Raw genomic sequence first — 15051 nt, forward strand, 5'->3', positions numbered from 1 at the left:
AATCACTGAATATAAAAAGGGATTTAATGTCTACTTCTCCTAAAAGTTTCTTTTTATGGGTTAGCATCGTATTTATTAAGAACTTTCTTGAGTTCTTTCTGCCCACGGGTCTTGTCCCTGTGCTTTAATAAAACCACCTTTTTTGCACCGAAAAAAAAAATTCATAAATTCTTTCTTAGACCTTTTTTTTTTTTAAAGTAGCTAAATTTGAAGAATACTTTTGAAACTTAAATGGAAAGCATATTCTTTTAAAGATGCTTTCGCCCAGCCTGCTGTGCCGAATTAGGTTCTGAGAGAGCCACCAAAGCTCTGGAATTTACACTGTGGCAGTATACCAGATGAAAAAAAATAGCTGTTCGTCTTCTAAACAGAGCAGAGAGGTCAGGCGTGTGTGTCCGCACCCCCACCCCCACCCCTGGCACAGCTCTGCTCACCACCAGGCAGCTGAGAAGACTCCACCTCAGCAGTGACCTGAGACCTGCCAACACAAGACATCATCAGAGGGCCTCAGAATGTTTTAGTGCTAACCCTGTGTTTCAGAGAAAAAGCTGGAAGGAAAACATGAGAAGCAAATTCAAGAGAATCACTTATTCAGAAAAGACCATTTGGTTTGGCTCAGCTTTATCTGGGAGTTTCCAGACCAATTCAGCCTGTATCCTGAAGAGATCCCAGCCTAGAAAAATAATTTTTTTCAAGTACATGCATCATTGGCTACTATTAATTCTTAATTTAGACTTATTCTGATAATGTCAGTGGAATAAAATGTAGAGTAATATTTATTTAAAATGTATAAAAGCTACAAACATTGACATTTGTTTTCTCTTTCCCCAGGCCTATTTAATTTCTCCCCTCCCCCAATTTGAGTGGAGTCCTGTTAACCCATTATCATGTACTTACTATACTCATTCTTTTTTTTTTTTTATGTTAGTGTTGCTTCTAATGTGAAGATTTTTTAAAATCCTGCTCGGCTTCTCTGTCTTCCATTTTTTTTTTGTCTTGCATTTTTTAAATGTTAAAATACTAGAGTGATAGTACTCAGAAGTGCAGAATTGTTTTCTGTATTATGCCAATTTTGAAAAATACACATTTATATCAATTTATTGGGTTATTATTCTGTTTGGTTATCTAGATCACCAATTCTTTTTCTTGCTAAGAATTCTAATAATTTTTAATCATTCAATTATAATTTCAACATTGGTAGTCTCAACTAAAACCTAGTCAGTTTATTTTTCATGTAAGTAATGTGTAAGTTATTACTTATAATTTGATTAAAATGAGATGATTTTATATAAAATATTCTGTTAAGTAATTTTTCTTAAAAGATCATTAAAACTATAATGATGTGGCTCTAAGTAATTATTTGACAGAAAGAATATTGAGCTCAGGATAAAATATTTTGAAGGAAACTGATATTGGAGATAAAACTATTCTAGTTTGCATACTTTTCTGTTCTGCTCCATAGTTTTTGTTTCTTAGGTACATAAATAGTAGTCTTAAAAAAAAAATCTGAAAGTGAATTTAGGCAACTTCCCTCATGGCGTTAGAATTCTCGAATACTTGCGAGTTGTAAGGTCACTGGGTACAGTCTAAGGGACCAGGATGAAGAAGCCATTGCAGCAAAGTAGGAACAAATGCTAAGAGGGAAAAACAGAATAATTGAACCATGCCTAAAAAGTGATGTGCAGACAAATGTTAAAGCATTATATTTTATACATTCTCTTAGAGCTTATTTACAGAGTCTTTTGCTGAAAATTTTATAAAAGAAAAATGCCATTAACCTAAGGTAAATAACCTCTAATATATCTATGGGCAAACTTTTGTTTATATACTTATAAATATAAGTAAACATTTTTGCATCTGAGTGTGTGTATAATATTGCTTGAGGTAGATCCCACTGAGCAGACTTGCTGGTTTGAGAAGGTATACGTGGGGCCCTTTCTGTGGGTTTTCTCCCCGACATGTGTTCTAGCATGTGACTGTTTCTTTTTGGCCTGAGCCAATGGAGGATCATGCTAGGGTGCAGGAAGGCACAGTAAATTAAGCTGGGCACTGTAGTCTGTTTCCAGGTCACTGCCTCCTGCCTCTTTCTTATACCTTGTTCACCCTTTGACCTTGTTAGAACAGTAATGTTTCTTCATAAAACATTCTTAATGAGACTATTTACCTTGCATGCCCAATGAGATCAGGCTTCGTGTAATAAATTCTGTACTCAAACATATGCCAAGAAGGCAACCCTTGCAGCTGTTAAAGAATTAACTTTTTAACTGAGGGAGGGGCCTCTCGCTTGGCAGCCACAGCTATTGCGGCACTGTTTTTCTTATTTGAAGTGCATTATAAAGCTGGATGGAAGTTTTCTCTCCTTTTTTTCTTTGTATTTTGTTTTGTGTACACAGATGTATCGATCTTGAGCGTAGCATAGCTGTTCCTAAAGAATGTGAATTTACAAAAGCTAATAAATAATATGTATTTTATCAAGAATTTTCATCTGATTTCAAAGATCGATTTGTACAAAGAACTCAACTCTCAATTGCAACAGATCTTAGGAACTTTATTTTTGCTCAGAAGTAGTAAGTTCTTCCCCCCAATTGAATACTATTTTTTATACAGACTAGTTTGAATTTGCATCTTTTGATATCTCCTTCCATCAGAATGAAGGTGTTCCCATATGAGCAAAAAAGCATAAAGCCTGGGATACCTGCTGTAGCAGCAGCATCCCCTGGATACACAGAAAGTGACCATTCTGCCCAAGGAATGGGGAGAGGAAATATCTTGTGTGCTGGTACAGGTCATAATATGCCTCCTACTGAAAAGACCAATATCTGCAATCAAAGCGACCTAATGGTAACCTTAGTGACCATGTAGAAAGTCACTGGAGGGCTGGGCCCTTCTCACCTCCCTTTGACCTCCTGATTTGATGTCATCTGTACATGTAATGAGGCTTCTCTCTTCTGTTTTTCCATTGTCATTCAATAGCTCAGCACCTAATCACTCTGCCCCCGTCATCAGTGCCATCCTTGTGACCCTGTGCAAATCACTGTACCGGTCTATGTGATGGTGATGACAAGGTACCTACCTCACAAGGTGCTTATGAGGATTAAATGGGATTTTTTCCAGGACACTGTCCTAGCACTTAACATACAGATTCTCAATGAATGGCAGCTCTTTACTACCACTGTTTCCCCACTAATAAAATTAGTTTAAGGCAGCCCTGGCCTGGCCAGACCTAGACCTGCTGCTTCACCTTCAAAACTCTGGCCCAAGATGGAACCCTCTCCACACACATCCTCATTGTACACATGTTCCTGAGTCTGACTGGCATTAAAAAAAAAAAAAAGAGGAAAAAAGTGTTGCAAAGTATTAGAGGAAAAAATACTATATGTGACTACAAAACATATAAATGCTATAAAAAAGAACCACCATATTAATCATCAGTCTAGCCTCGGAAGTACCTTGTAGGTAGATGCTCACTCTGCACCTTTCTGCCCTATCCCTAGCAGCAAAAGCATCAGAATGCTATTGGGGGTTATCTTCCAGAACCTTGTTACTATCTCCACGAAATTAGAAGACTTCTATTCTGACTGCCTGATTCCCTTGAGTATCTCCGATGAGATTTGGCATCTGGTCTGATGAGATTTGGCTTCTGGTCTCCTGTTAAAGGGGTCAGTGGTGGTTAACTTTGGGTGGATCTCCACACAGGAAGGTGGCCTGGTCCATGTGGGTCTTCAGTGTAATCTGAATCACACCAGAAGCAAATTCCAGAGCATGGTGGGAATAATGCAGAGGGATACAGGAAAATGTGACCTCTCAACATCTCCCTCCCATTGTCTGACTCTCCACATATTTGTCAGTACCACTGATCCCACACTTACCGTAGCCTGCTTTGCAAACCTAATCACTCTCTTATTTTTTTATCCAATTTTCCCAAGATTGTAATCTCTTGTTCAGGCTCAGATCTTGTTATTCAAAATTGCACAGGACATCTTCTACACAGGGGTAGATATTGGTTATTGGTTAAGTCGTGAAGAAACGTATTCCACAATAGCAACAAAATTATATTTATTATAGATGTGATGATGTCTATGGACATATTTGTATACACATTAAAATTTAATATATGGTGATTCACTAATTTGGAATGTCTTTACTGGTTTACTGAGGTTATGATTAAAAAATAAAAGATTATGTATATTTAGCATGTACTGTGTGGTATTGTGATATAAATATACCTGTGTAATTATTACCACAAGCTAATATATTCATCACCCCATACAGTTACCATTGTGTGTGTGTGTGTATGTGTGTGTAATGTCTTTTAAAGTAGTCAGAAGTTGAGTTTGAGTTTGCCTTAGCGTATTTTCTGTATTACTAACATCAATAATGCCTATTAATTTATTAAATTATGTACATTAATGTGAGAATGTTTAGGGATATTTTTTAAAATACCCTGTTTTCAAGTTCTGTAACCACTCAAGGAGTATTTGTAAACAATTGAAATGCCACTTTTTAATTATCAGATGAGAAGCTAATCATTTATTCATAAAGCAGTGTGCCAAGGGATGCTCACCCCACTTCCAGGGGTGTGTATTGCCTTGGGAACTACAGATGCTCTTTTTCATATTAGTACCAAAGAGAGAAGTTTCGCTACAAAACCTGTAGAAAGATGACATTTCTTCTTTTGGTTTTACGACACAAAAATACGTGGCTGTCCCCAAGCTCTCTGAGTGTGTCTTCTCTGGGCAGTAGAAAGACAAAGAGCAGTCATGCAAATGACGAGGATGAGGAGGCTAGGAAAACATAAGCAAGTCGAGGGTGGCAAAAAAAAAAAAATGGTCTGTTAGAATAAGGATGGTGGGGTGGGTACTGTTCTTATCCGGTGGATTCAAGCCAGAAATTATATTTGGCCTGTGAACAGAAAATACATGTTTTCGCATGACCTGAATATATCTTGCCCAGACCTAACATTTCAAGACATGGTATGAGACATCTCTGAAATGAAATGAAAGAATTCTCACTTTACAGTGAGACATCATGATTGAAAAAGAATCCATACCAGCCTTTTCTTCTACTCCAGGAGAAGAAGAAAAAAAAAGCTGTCCTAATTACCCATTTCTAGAGCTAAAATATCTTTCATTGGACATACTTGAGAAAGATCACGATGAAAGTACTATGAGAATCTTGTTTATCCCATCGTTTTACTGCAAGATGCAAGAGTGATGTAAGGCCTAGCCAGCCATCGTTCTTGCCCACCAGTAGTTTGTCAGGACTATCCACCTCAGGAGAGGGAGTAAACCAAAAAGGGAAGTCTTGCCATGCTACGTTCAAGGCCTTTGCAAATCGTGAGAGCTCACTGAGAATTTTTCACACTTTCCCTAAGGTCCAACCCGATGCTCCCTGCTTGCTTCTGCATATTGGTCAGGATGGGAAGCAGGGCCTCCCTGTTGCACAGCTCCTGGGGGAACAATTCTTGGAGAATCTATAGAGTTCTATCTCCTAGTGGTGCCAGGAAAAAGTGGCTGCCAAGATGCTGCTAGTAATTAAGGACTTGGCAGCTGAGGGCAGCCAGGAAGCACGTACTAGTTACCATAACATCCAGATAGAACAAGTGAAACTCCTTTAGGTTTAAGTGGGACTGGGACATGTTTCCAGTAACATTAATGTACACACACACACACCCCCAACCGTGCGTGTGCACACACAGGTGTTGTTGGCACTTAAGAAATGAAGTGTGGCTCTGGCCATCTGGGAGCATGAGTTCCCAAGCCCAATGCCTATTAACTCCATGTTAATTTAGTAAGGTGGTGAGTAGACAGCGATAAGACCCCAAATTTATGTTAACTGATGCTTTGGGTAGTGGAATCATGCTTATTAAGGATCTTTGGCCAAAGATTTTCCTGTGTAATTAGCAAGCATCTTAATTACACACTTGGATTTGAAGCTTGAGTTAAAGTATAAAAAATGATACAAATTAGATAAAGACAAAAAGATTAGAAGGGAAGCCCCATAGTATAACTGCATTAACAGAGTATGATAATTTATTAAAGTTTATTAAAATTGGAATTTGAAATAAATTCAACACTTATTGAGTACCCATAAATAAGCCTCATGGAAAGGATGTTATAGGAACACATAAGACACTATTACCAACTTCTAGGAGCTTTCATTTTATAATACAGCATGTATTAGAAGAGCGGCATAAAATTTTCAGGCGGTTTAGAAAGGCTACTTTGAGTAATAAAAGTAAATTAATTATGTAACTCCCTGTGCTTTTAGAAAAGATATTGGATGAATACACATGGCTGCAGAATCTGCACACTGAAAATATTACCTTGAGCTATTTAAATAAATACAGATTATTACTCAATTCCAAGTGTGTCCCACATATATTCACAAAATCACAGGGTAAAGTTAAATGTAACTGAAACACTAAACATAATGTTGATAAGCTGCTCAATAGGTTATGCTACAGGCCGTAGCCTTGTGGATAAGTGCTAGAGAAAACGTTAAGCTTTCTTCTTCAAGATATTTCATAGCATTGACCTTAAAATCAGCCATGAGAATAAACACAGCATTATAGACCTAAGGCCTAAAACAAATATGAATTTTATAATTAATTTGCAAGCAAATACCACTTTTAATAAAATTTGAAAATATAACCCTTGGCTACTTCTAGTCAATCAAATTATGGTTATCATCAGATGTAGTCTTACAACGAATAGGGACATTTTAATGAACTGGAATATTTTAAATATTTGCAAAATTATGGAAAGACTGGTAGCACTTTCAGTAGCACTTACTGAAATATTATTTCAGATGTTACTAATAATTTTCAAAATGTTTTTATCTTTCTTACCCAGTTAGCCCACTGTGAGATAGGAGAGGGAAGCCCTGTCATCTCCATTTTTTTCAGACAAATCATTTGAGGCTTAGAGAAAAGTTTATGTGACACAGGCAGTTCCAAGTATCTGATTCCCCAAATAATCAGTAGATGCTATTTGTGAGGCACTTTGCTGATTTTTTTTTTTTTTTCTCCTTGGTGGTTTGCTCACTCATCCAATTCATCAGAAACACCTTAGTTCCCTACTGTAAGCGCAGCACTCCTGGCCAGGATTTGTTCTCAGCTTCCTGTTAGCATATATGAATATGATACATTTGCTTTTCATTGAAACAACCCCAGAAATCAGGTTTTTCTGCCACAAATCTTTTCTTGAAGGAGGTAGCCTATAAAGAAATGAAATGATTTGAAATGACTTTTAAAATTGTTCTGCTAAGGTTAAACTCCTGAAAGAGAGAAATTATATCTTTTAAGCCCAATTCCAATATTTAAGGGATGTGTGGCAGATAGATCTGTTGTTGGCTAGTGGCTTGCCTTGTATCTGAATTGGTGTTTCTGTGATGAATGTGGTAAATATTAATGCCCATAATTGTAATCATGAATGGTTGTTTTTAAAAATCAAATTTATTGGTGTGGCATATTTTGACTGGACGAGAAATTTGTGTTCTAGAAGTCCCTTACATGTTAGAACTAAGTAGAAGGTCCTTCAAGATTTTAAAATAAAATCTTCAGTAAAGTTGAAAACCTTGCATTTGCGAAGGAAGTTATTATCATAGCTCGAAGCTCAGTTTGGCATTTCTAAGCTTTCTTTCCTTTTTATACATTCAGTCGTCCTTCCATCCATCCATCCATCCATCCATCGTCCCAGTTATCTGTCTGTCTACTTGTCCACCCCATGCATGGGCTTCCCACCCCCACCCAGTCCTCCCATCCACCTGACGGTCTCTCTTCTAACCTCCCCAGTCTTTGATTTCTCATTTTCTATTTCAAGAGCCCTTGAGAGAAATGAGAAGGAAAAACAGTTGCTATTAACCTTAATACTGACCCTTTGGTTTTCACTTAAATGACTGTATTATGTTTATTATCTAAAATGTGGCACTTCTAAGAGTAAACAGGGCCTTGTTGGTGATCATCCTGGGAAAACCGGCATAAACCAGGACTGTTCTGGGTAAGTCAGAACATCGGGTCACTCGTACAGGATATGTTGTCCTAAAAATCTAGAGTGGGATTCTGATATAGTATTAGTACATTTTTAGCTCTAGATTATGTGATTACGTGTGTTGTTTGTTTATATTAAAAACAGAGAGTGAGGCAGATTTTTAAAGATTTTATACGTGTGTCCTGGTGTAACTTGCGCCTGATTTTTTTGTAGCATTAATTCCTGTACATGTAGTACTTAGCTCTGCAGCTTGAAATCACCTAGATGTTTAACTTACTCCCTTTTGTTGCCTTTGCCCTGGGCTTGATTGATTGCTCTCCCAATAACTGGGCGGAAATCGACAAATCAGTTTGTGCAGGTGCAGCACTGACGGAGGCGCCCGGGGCTCCGCGCCCGCGGTCCGCGCTCTGCAGCTGCGGATGCCGGAGCAGCCGGGCCGTGCGCACCAGTGAGCGGTGCCGAAGGCCGGTCCGCGCGCTCGGGCCCGAGGGCGGGCGGTGCAGCGGCGCCAGGCCCGTGAAGGGGCCCCGGGGTCAGCCGCGGGTCGCGGCCGGCCCTGCCGGGGGGGTGGGGGGTGGGGGTGGGGGGTGGGGGGCCCCCCCACCCATCCTCGCCCTCGGTCGCCCAGGTCAGCGGCTGGGGGGTGGGAGGGGCGGGCATCCCCGGCTCCTTGGGGATTCCCCCCCCCCCCGTCGCGGTTCCTTCCTCGGAACTCCCCTCTCTCGTGGCCCTTCTGGCCCGCTGCCTCGCACACAGTGGGGGCCTGACGGGCACCTGCTCGCGAGGCCGTCGGAGTGGTCCGCTGTGTCCGCTGATGTCCGGCGCGTGGGCCCGGCCGGTGCTCGGCTCGGCTCGCCCCGCCCCGCCCCGCCCCGCCCGCCCAACCCCCCTGTCTGTGACTCTCCACAGCCCGCAAGTCCAAGAAGCTGGGCAAGCTCAAGGGCGCGCACGAGGAGCCGCCGCCCGCGCCGCCGCAGAGCCCCGAGGAGGGCGCGCCCTACCTCGCGCCCGCGCAGGAGCCGCCCGTCCCCGCCGCGCTGGGGCCGCAGCTCGCCGCCGTGTCCCGCGCGCTCGCGCCCTCCCCGGTCACCATCCTGGAGAGCATCGAGCCCGAGGTCGTGTACGCGGGCTACGACAGCTCCAAGCCCGACACGGCCGAAAACCTCCTCTCCACGCTGAACCGCCTGGCGGGCAAGCAGATGATCCAAGTGGTGAAGTGGGCAAAGGTACTTCCAGGTAGGACGCCCCGCCCCCCGGCGCCCCGCCCCCCGCCCCGCCCCCCGGCGCCCCCTGCGGCCAGCGCCCCCTTCAGGCCCCGCACCACACTCTCCCGTCGTCGTCGTGGTCGTCGTCGTGGGTACCCAAGTCAGGGCGCGCGCGCGCGCGGGGAAGCTCATCTCTCCGGAGATGCTAGGGCGGAGGGTTCCATGTGAATCCTCCCTCCTTGTGCTGCGGGTTGAGAGGGGACATCTCAGACCCAAAATACTAGGAAGGCGAACTGCGCCCTGTTCGCGAGGGCACGAGCCCGGGGAGCAGCGGCCTGCAAACCAGGGCCGCTGTAAGCGCCAAGGACACCACGACCTAGCAAGTAAGTCGGAGGAGACCCTGCAAGCCTGTTCTTTCTGAAAATAGCGTCGTTACCTCCAGCACCCTTTAAGCTGTCCCTGGAAGTTCCTACTTTAGTCATTTTTTTATGCTGTAGAACTTTATTAACAAGGCCCCTGTTAATCCACAGAAACATCCCTAGGGATGGGCAGCCCAATGTCCCAGTCCATTAATCAGAGCAGTTTCTTGGATTACGGTCAGCCGGGGCCCTAAGACAGAGCACTGGGGAAGGCTCCTTTGCTGGCTTCTTTGAAGACGAGCTTGCCCAGGTGAACCCTACAAGCGAAGAACACCGTCGTGCCCCTGGGGTGACACAGGGGATGAGAAGAGGAACAAAAGAAGGGCTAACTTGGGCCCAGACAGGAAGACTGCGGGAGAGGGGAGGACGGGCGCCAAGGACGCTTATTCGGCTTCACAATTTTGTTGGAGTCCAGTATTAGCCCAGAAGAAAGGAAACAAGGAATGATACTTTTTCAACCACCGCAGATTCATGAAAATTAAGGCCTTCCACATTATTGCAGATATGCAGGAGTTGACAATGAGTTATTAAAATATTCTTTATTTAACACTATTGTGAGTGGGATGAAGCAAGTTTTATAGGTTGATATGAATTATTTCGGTCTAACCAAGGGTTGTAAACTGTAGATAGTCTAAAAACTTTATACTCTAGACAGATATGTTAAAAAGAAAGATTCAGAGTGGTTGATAACAAAAAGAAAATCGAAGTCTTACCTGAACAATTAATGCCCCATCCACACACACACAAACATAAAAACATAATAATAAAAAAAAACAGGAGTTTGACCTTAATTTCAGACACGTTGGATTCAGGACAAATAAGTATTGTATAAGACAAGAATGATACTTTATAACACAAAAAGTAAAATCCACAATGAAACTGCCCGAACTCCCTGCTTTTATTTGTCCTGGCAGTTCACCCTCATTGAAAATTTAGGGTGAATTTAAAACGGTAAGTTGAACAGGGCCATGCCCACAGTGGCTGCTCCTTAAATGACTGTTGAATTAATTTGAGTCTCTTAGAGACAGGTGACTGTTTGGGGTTGCCTTAAGAAGCTTCTTCCTGGAATGTACTTAAATGCTAAGTGTATTTCTGTGATTAATTGTTCTGTTCCTCAGGATTTCGAAACTTGCCTCTTGAGGACCAAATTACCCTAATCCAGTATTCTTGGATGTGTCTATCATCATTTGCCTTGAGCTGGAGATCGTACAAACATACAAACAGCCAATTTCTCTATTTTGCGCCAGACCTAGTCTTTAATGAGTAAGTACCTATTAATTAGCCTTCATAAAATAAACTGCAGAGTTATTTGTTAAGCTTTTTTAGGATTTCTAAACATAAATCATATGTATATTTGTGAAAGAATCCACTGACACTAGCATTTTAAGAGTAAAAAAATCCTATCATTTAAGAATTTAAAAATTACTTTTTACAGAATTATAATGCACATGTCTGAGTATATATAAATCAGTATATATGGATCTCACAGAATAGTATGTGGGAATTGTCCCAACAGAAAGATGATCCAGTTGGCTCTAAAAACTTGACTGGTACAAAGCCACGATTAATAGAAAACAGTCTCGTTTGGTATCTACTCCGGTTGAGAAGACTATCTAATTTCTAGGAAATGCAAATGCATGAAGTGCCAGTTTTTGCACGCTTTCATATAGTGGTTCTATTGTTAACAGTATACAGCTGCTCAATGTGTTTTCATGACACTCATAATTACCCTTCTTTGCAATCATAAAAAAAAAAAAAAAAGCCAAAATGTTTCTCTGTAGTGAAACAACTTTGGTTTTATGATGCATTTTAAAAGATCAAAAGAATTGTAAGAGATGTTTCTTTGGCCATGAATTCCTTCCTATGTTAAGTTTACATTTCAGTACCATTTGCATTCCACATTAGCACATTTCATTTATGTTTATTTCCAGCAGTGCTTCTTTGTAATTGTGGGGTCAAGAAATACCTAAAATAAAAAAGGAACATTTGAATTATGATAGTAACCACAGCCATATTCTAACAGATGGCTCTCCCTAGATATGAAAATAGGGGTTTTCAAGTAAGGAAGGAAGCAGATAAGAAATAGATTGGTGATAAAAGAAAGAAAAGCAGTGCAGAAGGTTAAAAGTGGATCCATAGTGCCAAGATACCATAGTGGTACCATAGCAGTTTAACTACGCAGCCGGGTCACCCCAAAATGGTGTGCCACAAAGGCCACTTTATTCCAATATAAATTAGAAACATCAGATGTTGGTTCTCAAGGTGACCCTTCTTTTGGCGAGTAGTCAGGAAGAATAATTCTACTGCATAATTTTTCACCAAAAGCACTAAATGAGGCGAAACAACTGACATGCCCACTTTCATTTACTTATTTTCCTCATGAATCGCTGATGTTATTAAGTAGTAAGCCTGTTTTCAAATCTGGTCTATAAACAAAAAGAAAAAACATTCCATGTTTTAAAAGTGTGGGTAAATAAAAATCTCTACTCCGTGCCATCCAGCATGTCTCCATTTGATTTGATTTGATATATTTTTAAAGATTTTATTTATTTATTCATGAGAGACACACACAGAGAGAGAGAGAGAGGCAGAGACACAGGCAGAGGGAGAAGCAGGCTCCATGCAGGGAGCTCCCAGGACTCTGGGATCATGCCCTGGGCCAAAGGCAGACACTAAACTGCTAAGCCACCCAGGGATCCCCCCTCCATCTGATTTTAACAGGAGATTTAAAAGATCAGTTCAATCTTGTTTAGTACATCTATTAACTTTTCCCCATAAAATACATATAACATAAAAATTTCCCTTTTTGGCCGTTTGTAAGTGTACAATTCAGTGGCGTTAATTGCATTCACATTGCTGTGCAACCATCACCACCGTCCATCTCCGGGACTTTTTCATCATTCCAGACAGAAACTTTGAACTCCTTAATAACTCTACAGACTCCTCTCCTGCAAATATCTATCTGATACTCCCTAGTCTATGACTTTGCCTATTCTAGGTAATTCATACAAGTAGAATCATGCAATATGAATCCTTTTGTGTTTGGCTTATTTCACTTAAGCATAATGTTTTCAAGGCTCATCCTTATTGTACCCTGTATCAGGATTTCATTTTATGGCTGAGTGATATTCTAATGTATGTACATAGGATCGATCCTCATTGTTTGCAGATTCTATTTTGTGAATTGACCTTCTGGCTGCATCTATCTCTAACCCCAGAGTCAATACTCACAGCACTTCCACAATTCTTCACAGATGTACCCAGAGCAGCAATATATTTGCATCGCCCAGTGTGTACATTTCAGCTGAGACTCTCTGCTTTTTTGTTTCAGCTCTCATACTGTGAACAAGTGGCCTTTTCATGGCCTATTTAGTACCATGTTTTTTGCATTTTTGTGCTTTTTCTTGGTGATTTCACCATTTAAAATGACCTCTAAGCGTGGTTCTGAGTGCTTTTTGATGTTCCTAAAGCAAGAAGTCTGATGTTCCTTAGGGGAAAAAAAATACAGGTCTTAGATAAGCTTCTTTTGGGCATGAGTTAAGTATTGTTGGCTGTAAGTTCAACGTTACTGAATCAGCTACATATCTATTAATAAGGTGCCCTTAAACAGAAATGCACGTAAAGTAGGATTATGTATAGATCAGTTGGTGGAAGTGACCAGTGGCTCTCCAGAACCTAACCCTGTATTTCCCTTAGGAAATCAGTATTCACTGATTCAGTATTTGCTGCAACTTTATAAAATATAACTGCCTTATTTATTTTACCAAGTGAAAAGCATTTGTACATTAGTGTCTGCTTGAGTCCCTGCTTTCATTTCTTTTTGGTATGTATCTAGGAGTGGAATCTCCGGAACATATTGTTATTCTGTGTTAAACTTTTGAGGAACATATTGTAATTCTGTGTTAAACTTTTGAGGAACCACCATACTGTTTTCCACACATAGTTGTACCATATTATGTTCCCACCAGCAATGTAAGGGACCTGATCCCAGGAATCTAAAAAAGTAAGGATAGTTACAAAAGTTCCAATTTCACCACATCCTTGCTAACACTTATTTTCTGTTTGGGGCTTTTTTTTTTTAAGATTTATTTCTATTTATTTGAGAGAGAGAGAGAGAGAGAGAGAGAGAGAGAGAGAGAACAAGAATGAGGGGAGGGATAGAGGGAGGGGGAGAGAGACAATCTCAAGCAGACTCCCTGATGGGTACAGAGCCTACCATGAGCTCGATCCTAGCACCCTGAGATCTTGACCTGAACTGAAATCAAGAGTTGGACACTTAACCAACTGAGCCACCCAGGTAACTAGCGGTATATAGAATGTTTGGGGATGGGATTTTTTTGAGGGGGTCTGGGGTTTGAAATATATTTGATATAATTAAATAATGTCATTTATATATATTGTCATTTCTTTGTTTTGGTAAGAGTAATTAAGATCTAGTCCATTAGCAAGGTTGATGATAATATATTTTATACATTTACTATACTGTACATTAAATCTGCAGAACCTTGTCTACTAGTTGCTAGTTTGTATACTTAAAACAACATCTCTTCTATCCCCCTTTTTCTACCCCCTAGTACCCACTATTGTACTCAGCTTTTAGAAGTCAGCCTTTTTTTAGATTCCACCTATAAGTGATATCTTACAGCATTTGTGTTTCTCTGACTTATCTTTTAGCAGTTGTGAAGTCCTATCTCATTGTGGTTTTGATTTGCATTATCCTAATGACTAATGATGTTGGGCCTCTGTTCATAAGTTTATTGGCCATTTTGTAGATCTTCTTCAGAGAAGTATCTGTTCAAGTCCTTTGATCATTTTTAATTTGATGGTTTGTCTTTATGTTCGTGAGTTATAGGAGTTCTTTATATACTCTGGAAATTAAACCCTTATCAGAGATGTGATTTGTATATTTTTCCCATTTTGCGGGTGGTCTATTCACTCTTGATAGTATCCCGGGAGGCATTTAAAATTAACTTATATTTTTAATGAAGTGCTATTTATCTATTTTTTTTTCTTGTGTTGCCTGTGCTTTTGGTGTACTCTATTAATTTTTAATGGTATACACATATCTATACAGTTTCTGAAAAAGACAAAATTTTAAGAATCCTTTTAAAAATGAGATTTAGGGGTAAACAGCTTATATTTGAAGTCTAAATTAATGTGATTGAAAGGTTTGAGAAATAAATAAGAAACCAAAAATAGAAAAGGCCATATACACTTCATGTGCATTTGCCTGTTGTAAAAAATACTAATAGAGATGAAATGCAAACACAAAAATTGCTTTCTAATATTATAAATATAGTTCAATGTTATGATATTATATAATTATTAGAATGAAAATTTTGTCTCTCTTCTTAAAACATTGACCTTAGCCCCAACCTATAATTTTGTAGGTTTCTCTCAACTAGAAAGAATAGGGCAGAGCTTTATTTTTCAAAG

At 40.2% G+C, this 15051-nt stretch overlaps 1 protein-coding gene across 3 annotated transcripts in view; it reads left to right on the plus strand.

The window, feature by feature from the left end:
- Positions 1 to 15051, plus strand: part of NR3C2 (nuclear receptor subfamily 3 group C member 2) — a 323096-nt gene that overhangs the window by 245211 nt on the left and 62834 nt on the right. For all 3 annotated transcript variants that reach the window (XM_055336368.1, XM_055336369.1, XM_055336367.1), the window contains exons 5-6: positions 8901 to 9227; positions 10734 to 10878. In XM_055336368.1, the coding sequence (XP_055192343.1) occupies positions 8901 to 9227; positions 10734 to 10878 (472 nt within the window). The remainder of the gene's footprint in view (positions 1 to 8900; positions 9228 to 10733; positions 10879 to 15051) is intronic.

Source organism: Nyctereutes procyonoides, unplaced genomic scaffold (assembly GCF_905146905.1).
Source record: "Nyctereutes procyonoides isolate TBG_1078 unplaced genomic scaffold, NYPRO_anot_genome, whole genome shotgun sequence".
In the NCBI taxonomy this organism is placed as follows: domain Eukaryota; kingdom Metazoa; phylum Chordata; class Mammalia; order Carnivora; family Canidae; genus Nyctereutes; species Nyctereutes procyonoides.